This window comes from Falco biarmicus, chromosome 1, assembly GCF_023638135.1.
Source record: "Falco biarmicus isolate bFalBia1 chromosome 1, bFalBia1.pri, whole genome shotgun sequence".
NCBI classification, from domain to species: Eukaryota; Metazoa; Chordata; class Aves; order Falconiformes; family Falconidae; genus Falco; species Falco biarmicus.
In genome coordinates this window covers 56,687,459-56,699,613 of record NC_079288.1, presented here as the reverse complement: position 1 = coordinate 56,699,613, position 12,155 = coordinate 56,687,459, and the positions used below count along the sequence as shown (strand labels likewise).

General features: G+C 46.1%; 1 protein-coding gene across 2 annotated transcripts in view; it reads left to right on the top strand.

Annotated features, from left to right (window-relative positions):
- Positions 1 to 1,392: 1,392 nt before the first annotated feature.
- Positions 1,393 to 12,155, top strand: part of PPP3CA (protein phosphatase 3 catalytic subunit alpha) — a 197,155-nt gene continuing 186,392 nt past the window's right edge. For both annotated transcript variants that reach the window (XM_056333780.1, XM_056333790.1), the window contains exon 1: positions 1,393 to 2,039. In XM_056333780.1, coding sequence (XP_056189755.1) covers positions 1,982 to 2,039 — 58 coding nt within the window. In that variant the 5' untranslated portion in view covers positions 1,393 to 1,981. The remainder of the gene's footprint in view (positions 2,040 to 12,155) is intronic.

Genomic DNA, 12,155 nt, shown 5'->3' with positions numbered 1-12,155 from the left:
TAACATATGGGTAGCCTTCTGCATACGTGTCACGGGCTTCAGGATTTGTTTGGGCATACATAAAAGACCCTTGCTTGAGCCCTAGATCTGTTTCATATTCTTGCGTTACCATTGTGACAGGAACCTCAAATGGGAACTTTTGTTACCCAGGTAGTTTGTGCTTATAGGGCCGAAGGATGGTCACACCACATGGAGCTCACCACTGTTGTCAGAACAGGCTGAGAACTCCTGCTGCTGTACTGAATGTCAGTCGCATACTGCATCTTCCCATGTTCAGTGAAAATACCACAAGGCCAGCCAACAAAAAGACCCCTAAAAACGTCAGGCAAATCAAAGCAGAGAGTATGTATAACTGCCATCTTGTTTTCTTTGTGGCTCTCTAAAGCAATAGTGTCTGCTAAGCAAGCACGTCGTACATCACCCTGGAGGGAAACGGGAGGCCGGGTTAGGTGTCTGCTGATTCTTGGCTCATCTACACAGAAGCTGTCCAACAGCTCTGTAAACATCCCTCTTCCAGGACAGGTGTGCCCTATTTTCCTCTTTAATTAAAAATCACAGTATTAAACTAAACCAGAACAGCTCAGCCTTATTCTGGAAATTAGTCATGAAATTAGTCAGGAATAACTCCTCCTGAACAACTACATGTATAAACAAGCCCTAAACAATATTTATGTTGTCTGAAAGGATGGGGGACACCATCACGGATGAAAATGACTTTCCAATCCCCCAAGAAACATGAAGTAAGGCTCGTCGTCTTCCAGCAGGGGACGACGACCGCTGCCCATCCCACATCTGGCCATCTCCGTTGTCCCTGCCGGGCCGCTGGAGCCGACGGCGGGGCGGGACGGCCCCCGCAGCAGGCTGCGCGCTGCAAGCCAGGCGCGCCGGGCCGCCGGCACAGCCGGGGCGGGGGGCGGCCCTTCCCCCCGCCCCTCACGGAGGGCCGCTCGCCCGGGGACACGCCCGGGGACACGTTCGCTACCCCCAGACTGACCCAGAGCAGCTGCCCTTTCGCTCACGGTGCAGCCGGTGCCTGCCTGCCGTCGCAAACGGCCCCCTCTCGGGGCGGCGGCCGGAGCCGGGGCACCCGCGCGGGGCGGCCCGGCACGCAGGCGCGGCCACCGGGCGCGCCGCAGCCGCCGTGAGTGACGAGTGGCGGCCGCCCCCGCGGCCACACGCGAGCTCCCCCGCCCCGCCCGCGGCCCCGCCGCCCCTCCGCGCCTGCCGGGCCGCGGCCCCGCGGGGCACGGCGGCGGAGCGCTGCGCGGGGCGGCCCCGGCGGTGCACCTGGGCGGTGCGGCGCGGGAGGGGCGGGGCTACCTGACAGTGACTGGCAGCTCGGCGGCAGCCAATGGCGGCGCGGGGGAGCGGGAGCCGGGAGGGCGGGGCCGGGCGGCGCGAGGGGGGCTGCGCCGCGGAGCGTGTGCAGCGCCGCGGGGCCGCGGCCGGTGTCGGTGCGAGTGAGGGGAGAGACCCTGCGGGGGGGAGAGACGGATCCGGACCCCGATCCCCATCCAGTGCGGCGGCGGCGGGAGGAGCCGGAGCAGCCGGCGGCGCGCCGCGGAGGAAGGAAGCGCAGGGCTGGCCGCTGCCTGTGCAACCTGGCTGTTCCTGCTGCCCGCGTCCACTCGCGGCTTTTCCTGCCGGCGCCGCCTGACAGCCGCCCGCCGCGGGTGTTGTCGCCGGGGTCCTTGGCGGGGGGGGGAAAGAGCGAGCCGTTCTCAGCAGCCCGGAGGCGTGATTGAAAGCGAGCAATAATTAACTGGAGGAGGAAGAGGAGGAGGAGGACGGGGGTGGAGGAAGACGAAGGAGGAAGGCACCGCGCGGCAGAGCCCAGCCGAGCCAGCGAGCGGCGGCGGGACGCGGCAACTTCGGCCGCAGCGGAGGAGCCGGAGCCCTGACCGCAGCGGCGGCCGCCGCCTCAGCCCGCGCCTGCCCTGCCCGAGGGGGGAGAGCCCCGCCGCCTCCCCGGCCGCCGGACATGTCGGAGCATAAGGCCGTTGATCCCAAGTTATCGACGACGGACAGGGTGGTGAAAGGTGGGTGCTGCGCCCCCGCCGCCCTTTCGGCCGGGTCGTCCCGCCGTGCCCCCGGCTGGGGTCGCCTCCGTCCCCCCCCGTCCCCGCCCCGGGCAGGTACCGCGGGGCTGCCGGCGGCACGGCTGCTGGAAGCGGCGGGCTCGGCCCGGGGGCTTGCGCCGGGCCCCAGTGGAGGGTTTGCGGCTTCCCTCGCCTGCCCGCCCGGCGCTCCATTGCAGCATTTCCCCCCCTTCCTCCCCCCGCCGCCTCCCCCTCTCGCCTTGAAGGCGCTGCACAGGGCTGGCGCGAGAGAGAGGGGGAGCCCCAGCTTCCTCACCCGCCCCGGTGCCTGGGGGAGAGGGGGGCAGGGCTCGGCCCCCTCCCCCAGCCCGCCTGCTCCTCCGGGCATCCCCCCTTCCTCCTCCTCCGCCTCCGGACTGCGCCGCCCGGAGCCCCCCCGCAGGCTGCGCCGCCGCTTGTCACAGCCGTTCGGCTCCCCGCATGCAGCAGGGATGCCTGGAAACAGACAGCCGGGGCTCCGCTGCCCCCCGACCGAGCCCCCCTGCGGGAGGACCGCCAGCGCTGTCGTGTCGTGTCCCCCCTTGTGCCGTCGTCCCACCCCCCCTCGCTCCCTGCAGGGCCGCCCCCGCGGCACCCGCGGCGGGGATGCCGGGCGCGGGGGGGGGCCGTGGCCGTGGGCGCAGGGGGGCGGCGGGGCGCGGGCGCTGTGGGAGGTGGCGAAGGCTGCTGCTGCCGCCGCCTCCTCCTGCTCCATCGCCGGCGCTTACCGCTGGCCCGGCCTGCGGGGATGTGAAGTTATCCCGCAGGCGTACCGCGGCCGTGCGGATGTGCGTGGGGGCGCCTGGCACACGCACGGACCGGCTCCATGATTCTCGCTCGGGGTCGGAGGTATGCGTGCGCTGCCAGCCGCGGCCCTGTAAACAAATTAAGAGTTTGGATTAACAACATATTGTGCCCTGCGGTACAGATCAAGGTCTGACTGGGGCAGTGCCCGATTGAAATCGCACATGTGCATGAAGTGCGTGTGTGTTCAGTTGCTTGCCGCCCCCCCCCCCCCCCCCCCCCCCCGGCCGCACCGCAGGGTGCACTTGGACACCGTGTACTTCACCTGGTTGGGTTATAACTCGTGCACCAGTACAGCATGCTATGGTGGAAAAGCACAGATCCCAGATGCAGTATGCATCCTTCCAGAACCCAAGAGGCTGTAAATTGAAATGGCCTTGGTGTATATATACGCTTTTGTACTTACGTGAGTGTACACCAAAACTGAACACTCAGTGTGTTATTTGGAAAGGCATAATACTTATATTTTTGTATTTATATTTGTACTTACCTCCTCGTGCCTTTTAGCCTCTTACTTATTTTTTTTCCCTCCAAGTGAAATTGTAGATCTTACGATGCTGTAAGAAATGTAATTACAATAATTTTTAAAAAATGGCTTGGGAATTCACCTTACCTTCTTTCTAATATCTAGAATATTTACTACTGTTGTATCACACTAAGTGTAGGCTTTAGAAGCCTCAAGCATCTATGTGTAACTGATGCTTATCTTCTGTAGAAATAACAAATGACCATCCCATTGGGAAGACATTTTCACAATTATGGGATGCCTAACTTATTTTTTATATTTTTTTTATTTATTTGATTTGATCTGCCTTGGTCCTAATACGTGACCAAATGTCCTGATCTTTGCTGTGGCAGAACTTCCTTTGGCTTAAGTCCATGTTCATCATGAATAGGAATTATCTCTATGTTTACAAAACCCTCAGTAGTTTCAGTGCATCTTAATGTGTTTTGTCAGTAACTGCTTTTTGCATTTTTCACACCTGTAATGTCTCAAATGTCTGAAGGCACTATTTCTAAGAAAACTTACAGTATGTATAGTTAAAGAAAACTTACAGTATGTATAGTTAAAGAAAACTTACAGTATGTATAGTTAAAGAAAACTTACAGTATGTATAGTTAAAGAAAACTTACAGTATGTATAGTTAAAGAAAACTTACAGTATGTATAGTTAAAGAAAACTTACAGTATGTATAGTTAAAGAAAACTTACAGTATGTATAGTTAGATATTTTTATAATGCAACTAAAACAGAAATCAACTTTGTAAAACTGAGTTAAAGTATTGAACAAAAAGAACAGGACATACATGCTGCTTAAATGTCCATCTCACCTGGTAACTTGTCTCATAATGTTAGTGTTTCAGTGGAGATGTGAAGATTTGTTTAACTGGTTCAGTCCTTTATTAAATATTGAAATCCTTTCAAGGTCTTAAAATAGCATCTAAAGAGTAGTACACAGTAAACAGATTCTTAATAGGATTATTCTTTGCTGTATTGTAGGGACTTTACACACTGCCTTTGTATAGGTTGTAAGGAAATAGAGTAAGAAAACAATTGGTGGTAATACTAATAGATACAAGACAAGATTACTTTGTGTCTTTCCTATAGGACATGATTTGTACCTTCTTGAGATAAGCAACTGATGAAATAGGTTTGCAAGGTTAAATGAATAAGGAATAATTATAAGAAAGAAAAAGGCACCTTTTAAGCATCTATACAAGCGGTTGGAGGGCCTTGGTATTTTAGAGAGGAAAACCAGATATTCCAGTGTTGGTGAGAGAGAACCTGTGAAAACAACTTTTTATTTTTTTAAGTTGTAATATCATAAAACCTTACTTGGAAAGGAAATGTTTTTAACATATGGATGTAGGCTGTGGATTAAACTGTCTCTTCTGTTTGCATGTGTGGGCTTTTTTTGCTTGTTTTTATTGTTTGGATTTTTTTTAAACCCTTTAAATTTGCTGTTGCATGACAGGAGATGTCTCTTTCTAACAACAGTTCTGGGCTGGCTGGTGAAAATCCTGTCTTGGTACTGTTACATAACAGTGAGGTGGGTTTGGGGAGGTTATGGTTACAGCAGCTTTGTGCAGATTGCTTGTGGCTGAGAACTGGCTCTTCGGGGGGTTGCTGTGGGTGTGCTTTTTTTTTTTCTTTCCCCCCCTCTTCTCATGCTTAAGAAGCTCGAATATACTGAGAAGTAGGGTATTTCCATAGGTGAGGACCTCATCTCATACTTATTTTGCTTTGCTTATTGAATTGTCTGAACTGTACTTAAACTGATTTGAATCAAAAATAAATCATGCTTTTGGGAGAAGGGGAAAAAAAACCTTAGGAGTCCCTAATGCTTATATGGTCCTGGTCTTCTCCCACCTCTGTTATGCAGCTGGTGCACTATTACTTTTGATGGTTGGAGTGAAATTTTTGGATCTGACACTTTTGTGCAATGCGCAGTGTGAAGAAGTTGAAGCCTGTATGTGACATGAAATTTCCAAAAGCAAATTATTTTTTGTTGAAGTTGACACAACTGTGTTCTGTTGACCTAAAGGAAAAGTATGTGAATCCAGAGGATGCAGTTATGGTTTGAGAAGTAATTCTTTGATGTACTCTTGTGCCCTTCTGAAGATGACATGTATGTTATGCTGCGAACTAGACAATTCACCTTTACTCTCTGCATTTTGTGATCCTGTAGAGCAGTAACAGTTTGGTCTGACTGCAAATACAGTCACCTGTACATTCAGAAGTTTGCCGGAGCAAGGCTCAGGACAACATACTGTTGCAGCAAGTGCTGACTTGATGTACTTACAAATGGAAATTCCTTGCTTTTTTGTTAGAGGGATGATGCACCCTTCACCTGGACAGAGCTGTTTTTAAGTTCTTGTTCTCCTTTAGGACTGAGGAAGCTATTCCTTATCTAAGCTGCTGTTAACTCCTGAGACTTGCCAGCCAGTGTGGGCTAGGTGCTTCTTGTGAAGGTAGTAATACCTGTTCAGGAAAAACTAGACTGAGGATACTAGCTCATTCCTCATGGGTCACATAACAGCTGTCTGATGTCAACAACTTTTGGTCACTACTGACATAAGCAAGATTTGAACCCCACCGACCTGGAGGGAAAAGCTGTGTATCGTGTTACTTGACCTCCTTAAAATATTCAGTGTTGCGTTACTGCCTTCTAGAAATACTGCTCTAAAGCAGAGTAATCCCAAATAAAAACTTTGAAAGTGAACTGGAGTAGTCATACAAAGAAGTAAAGTCAGTATTTCTTGGAAATCCTGCTGTTAACTAGGTACAATAATTGTTGTGATTATTCTAGGCAGATGGTTATGTGCTCTTGAGTGGTTTGGGGTTTCCCCCCCCCTTCACCCCTTGAAAGAAAGTGGAGTTTTAATGAAATCTTTTTATCTCAGCTGTTTAGATGGGTCGCTGCCACAGCTTGTGAACCTTGGTCTTGGTAATCTCCTTTTGTGCAGTGTGTGCGGAAGTGTCCGCATATCAACAATTGACAACACCCAAAAAACCTAGACACCAGCCTCTGCTGCCTCTGAATTTCAAACTGTGTCATTGTTAATGGTCTTGTAGTGTTCATGCTGTTGGTTGTTTGTAATATAATCTGAATGCCAGGTCATGATCAATAGGTTAGCCATCAGTGTTAATTTCAGGTTCGTGAAAGGTAAAATTGCTGTTAATAATGGGAATCAGCAGTGAAGCTTAGAGTTTCCATTAGTCCAGGGAGACTTGTGTGTACTCGCCAAAGGCTTGTGCTCTGGGCTGGAGTCCTGCATCGGTGTGTTGCAGAAGCCTGCCTCTGTGTCTCTGAATCGAGTGTAATTCTTCCAGCATAGACGTATCCTGCGTGGTGCTGGACTGCTCTTCAGAAGTTTTTGAGTAATTATGTGATGACCTGAATGTCAGTAGCATTGGTGAGTTTGGTATGTATTTTGGTGTAAACTTGGGTGTTAGGAAATGTATGACAAGGTCCAGTGTTACTTGTATAGTTACAGCTGTCCAACAACAACAAAGTAAATGTTTGTGTGCCCCCTCTTCTGAGGGTGCTGAAGATTCAGTATCTGCCTGATCCTCATGAGGGAAAGGAAGTAGTTGTTTTGTAGCTGTTCCTGTTGCCACAGGAAAGCTGACTCTACTTTTCTTTTAGTTAATTTATCCTCATAGTACTTAGGAATGTACTCACCTGCTCTGAGGAAGCCTAGTCTGTGTTTAAGGAGTGTTATTAGCTAAAGAATCCACCTTCAGCTATGCCAGAAAGGTGGCACTGCTACAGGTGGGGATTATCTGCTCTTCGCCATTCGCTTTTACCTTCATTCGAAGGGATGGGTGTGCTTCCATCTCAGCTTTGGTAACTCAGTAATTGCAGATCCCCTGGTACCTTTGTGAAGCAAGTGATACGAGATGCATCTGAGGGCAGAACACTAATGAATGAGCTTGCATAGGCTTTATGGTTACTTAATAAAGAAAATGAGGCTAGCTTGTTATTTTCTTGTACGTAACAGCTTTGTCCTTATCTCGTGGTCAAAACTAAGCCAATATGTGTAAGACTAGTGGATTCTGTCAGCTGAATGTGGCTTGGGTATTGCAGTCGTCTTGTGTTTTACATCAGGTAAACCTGTAGATATGTGGGATGGGTGTATAACACTTGTAAATTATTGTGAATGTGGTAATGAGAAACTGAAACAAAACCAAAGTGCAGAGCTTGACAGTTATGCTTGTGTAATAAAGCTGGTGATTTGTTTTGATTTGTGAACTCACTGAGCCTCTTAGTCATTAAGATCACTCTGTAAATAAGCCCTTTAGTGAAACAAGTCCTTTGCTGTATAGGCAGAGGGGAAAAACCATGCTTGTGCTGAAGGCTGCCTGCCTTATGTAGTTATTGCTGCGCTATAGGGGTGGGTGGCTTTTCTCATGCTCTGTATTATGAGTGGCTTGTTGAGTGTGCTGAGTCTCAGGACTGATAGGAGGCGAGGGACAAAATTGCCTTGTTTGTTTGAAAACCTTTTGTATACTACTAAATTCCACTTTGGCTAAAGCTGTCTTTTGTTACCTGCTCTTTTTGGCTGAGCCTAGGAGGAGAGCTGGTGCTTTTGATACCGCTGGTGGTGGTAAGAAACTTAAAAGAGGAGTTCGTGCTGGATGTTATCAGCATTTACATTAATTGGAAACTGTGAGCCAGCTGAAGTCATTTTCCATAGTGGGATGTTGTAGAGAACAGTTGTTTCCTCTCTCCTATCTGTTCCCAAATTGAATGGTATCTACTTCCATTGCATGCATCCCACTTAGAGATGATAGATGTTGCATGGTTAGAGATGATAGATGCTTGCTTTTCTGTGCAGATTGTGGCAGGAAGACCAAATGCAAAATATATTTACCTTTGATTACATAACTTGATATTTTAAATGATTTTTTTGTAGTTCCGTGGCTTCCAGAACTTGTCACATTCCTTTCTGTCTGTTATTTCTGAAGGGTTTTTCTGTCAAAAGTAATTTTGAGTAATGTCAATAAATAAGTACCTGTAGCTTGGAAACTCCAAACTCACGTCTTCCCCCCCCCCCCCCCCCCAGTGTATTCTGTTTTGCTGAGTGGCTCCTACTTAAATTACACAGGCAGCACTGTAATTTAAAATTTGCAACTTCATTTAAATATGAATATTAATACATCCAAGGTTTCCCAGTAATGTTGAAGCAGCATGTAGTGGGGGATATTTCCCTCTTTATACCTTCAAAGAATGTGGAGAAAAGTATTTCCTTAAGAGTATTTTAAAATACAGAGATAATGCTTAACACTTTTCTCAAGCATGCCATAAAAGAAGCCACAAGTTTTTGAAGTAAAAGCCACTTCAAATCATCTTTGTGAAAAGGTGCCTTCCTACATTCTTTTGTATGTGGTTTCAGGAGTCAAATGCAAGTTACAATTGCATAATGGTTCTTCAGCTGAACACTTAAATCATTTCCTGTTCTGATAATCAGTCGTTTACCCTGACTTTCCCCCATAAAACATCATTTTATGGCTACTCAATCAATAGTGGTGGAAAGTATCATCCCAGTTCTGAAAAATATTATAGCGTATGTGCAGCCTAGTTCACATCAGTGCGCAGCTCATTGAGTGATCTGCCACTTGGTTTGTAGATTCAGATGTATTATTGCTGGATGTTGTACCCTGGGTATGTTTTTCTTGTTTTCCTTTAATTATTGAATGAAGGAAGAGGTAAAAGATCATATATGCAGAAACAGGGAGACAATAAGTGCTATGATAAATTTCTCTTTTAAAGATAAAAATCTGAACTACTTACCCCTACCCTATTTACTGTTCCACCAGAAAGCTGCTACTGTTGAAATAACATCTCCAGAATACTACCTCCTTGACAGCCATTTACATGCATTTTAAAAATGATACCTATATTTACAAGCAAGGTTAGTCATGTTAATGTTCATGTGGCAATACTGCTGTATGGGGAGAATGTGACTGTCTTATTTAAGATTGAATTACCATGCCAGCATAATCTCCAACTAATTTCCAGCTAATACCATGTATGTTTGGAGCAGAGTGGAAAGGCACCAGAGGTCAAGCCCAGTGTTTTTAGTTAGAAGTTAATTCCATGTGCTTAAGGTGGAGGTGGTGTGCTTTCCTTTTAGGGTGTACTTCATGAAGTTTTGGAAAACACGTCGTTCGAGGATTGCCTACCACTCAAACTTCTTCTTACTTCAAAATAAAGCTGTGCTATATTCAACTTGTTGCAGCTTTCTTTTCGTTTTGGCAAGTTGTGTGTTGTTTTTTTTTTTTTTAATACTTCCTCGTGTTTCAATATGCCCTTTCTTTTCCTGTCTGTTCCTTTCCTATACTTCTGTAAACTTTTCTCTCCTTATTCTCACACTTACTGCTAAGTACCTCGAGCAGCCTAAGTGCTGGTAGTTGTGATTTGGGGGTGCGTACCTACACAAGAGGTTCATCAAACGTGGTGTCTTTCCTTTGGTGCATCTGTAGGCCCATGGGGAAGCATATGAGAATAGGGGAAGTGTGTTCTGCCTCTTCCTCAGACTTTTGTGTTAATTCTGCAGCTAGCTGCTGACTCTGTGGCTTTCTTCGCAGTGAATAACTCTGCTATCAGTGTGCTGCTCAAGCTCTACCCAACTTGTCACAGAAGGATGTCTCTATTTTGCAATTCAGCTGCTGCTTGCAGGTTACTTAGCAGTAACATTGAAAACTCACAGCGTGACTGTTAGTTTCAACTCATGTAGTTTGCAGAAAGCTGTGAGGGCTAGCAGAGACAGTGGTGTGTTTTGGTTAACTTGAGAAGAGAGGCAGTGTCAGCACTTGTGCTTTGGTGTTTTTGTAGCCCAGCATAGAAGTTAGTTAGCAACTGCAGGTAAGATTTGGTAAAGTTGGTAATACTTGGAAAAAAATGGGTTATGCAAATGTGATTCTGCAGACAGTCTTTAACACTCACTTTGGGCATTGTTCAGTAGGCTTAATTAATAGAATCCAAACTACAGGCTTTTGGCCTAATTTAGTGTGTGATTGGATTTTAATTTTTAATTGAAACTTTTGTGACATAGATTGTACAACTTTGTTTAATATTTTTTTTCACTTGCCTGATAGTGACAGCCCAGTAATTGTATGGCCACATCAAGCAAAGTTCCCGAGTTGTTTATGTTTTGAAGTAGCCATCATTTGGAAAGAAATCCTTTGCAGCCTAGTTAGATGGCCCAAAGCGAGAAAAAGAGGTGCAGCTTCTAGAGCTTTTTCCATTGCTGCATTTGGTTCTAAGTACCTATTTAACGATTGCTTTTCTCTTTCTTTGGGTAGGGATGCTCTGTTTTTATTGTGTTTGTTACTGAATCCCACATTGGTTCCTATGAAAATGAGTGTATGTGGTGGTAGTCTTTCTGAAGTGTTTGGAATTCCTCTTTGAAGTGTTTTTATCTCCTGAAGTGGAGAGACTGGTAAAATGAATGCTAGTTTTCTTAATAAATTAGTGATTTCCTTGGTAACAGGGAGGGGAAAAAAAACAAACCAACAGTGCAGCAGCTTGTGACTTCTTTCTGGTCTATAGATCTACATGGGTGATTTTGCAGGGGAAGGCATATGGCTGGAGAGGAACATATACTCATGTATTTTCTCTAGAAACAACATGAAATTACTTGAAATAGTATGTTCAGGTCCTGTGGAGATTTTTTGTGGGAATACAGGCTTTCCCCTAGCTTTTTCTCCATCTGTCAAGGAGTAATGTGCCAGTAGAGAGAGTTATACCTGAAAATTCTTTCTGCCTCTGTGTGGAGTTTTTTATATTTTAACCTTTTCTTTGTATTTGTGTATTTGAATCCTTATGAAAAATCTGATTTGGTTCATATTAAGTGCTGTTAACAAAACAAGTAAAAGCTTCTAGATGGGGAAGCCCACCCAGTTGTTGGCTCCAGAGAAAAGATGTTTCATCATCCCTTTTGGACTTGAGATAGTTTTACTCAGAACACCTCTTTTCAATAACAAATTTGGAATTTCTTGCCTGCATTTTGCTTTTATTACTGGAAAAGACAATTTAATACTTTTTTTTACCATAGGTTTTTAAGCAGTTTAACGTAATTGACAACTTGAATGCAGAACCATTCATACAAAATCAAAATTCATACAAAACATAAAAAACAACCCGTGAACAGAACTTTAAGAAAAAAATCAAACAGGATTAAAATAATTTTTTAGTCTTTTTTCCATGATGCACGCCAAGTTTCAGTTTGATGTAGATTACAATGGTCATACTGTGTTACAGTCTTTGAAAAAGTGCAACTGGTCATTAGCTGCAATGACACGAACAGCTGTAGTATTTTATAACAGCTGGGAACAATCTAGTTCTCTTCAATAACTTTCTTTTATTGTTCCTTTCATGCCATTTTCAAAATGAGAAAGTCAGATTATTGTATTTGTTCTCTATTTTACACCAGGGATTTCTTCATAGGCAGTGGTGGCAATTAGGTATCAAAATATGTCGCTGCTGTTTGTGACTTGGAACATTTCCCTCTGCAGGACCTGCTTCATAACCTGCTGAAATCTGGGGGAGTTGGAGTCTTTTCATTAACTTGAATAAACTGTGAATCCAGTTGTCATCCTAGAACTTAATTTTGGCTTTCCTTTTCCATGCATGATTTCTCTTTGGTTTAAACCGCTTTTTATATCTGATCTTACGTAGCTTAGGACAGGACAGCACTAACTCTCATTTAACACTGAGCTGAGTGCAACTCTACTTTGCAGTGCTGTCATCTAGCAAGTGCAAAG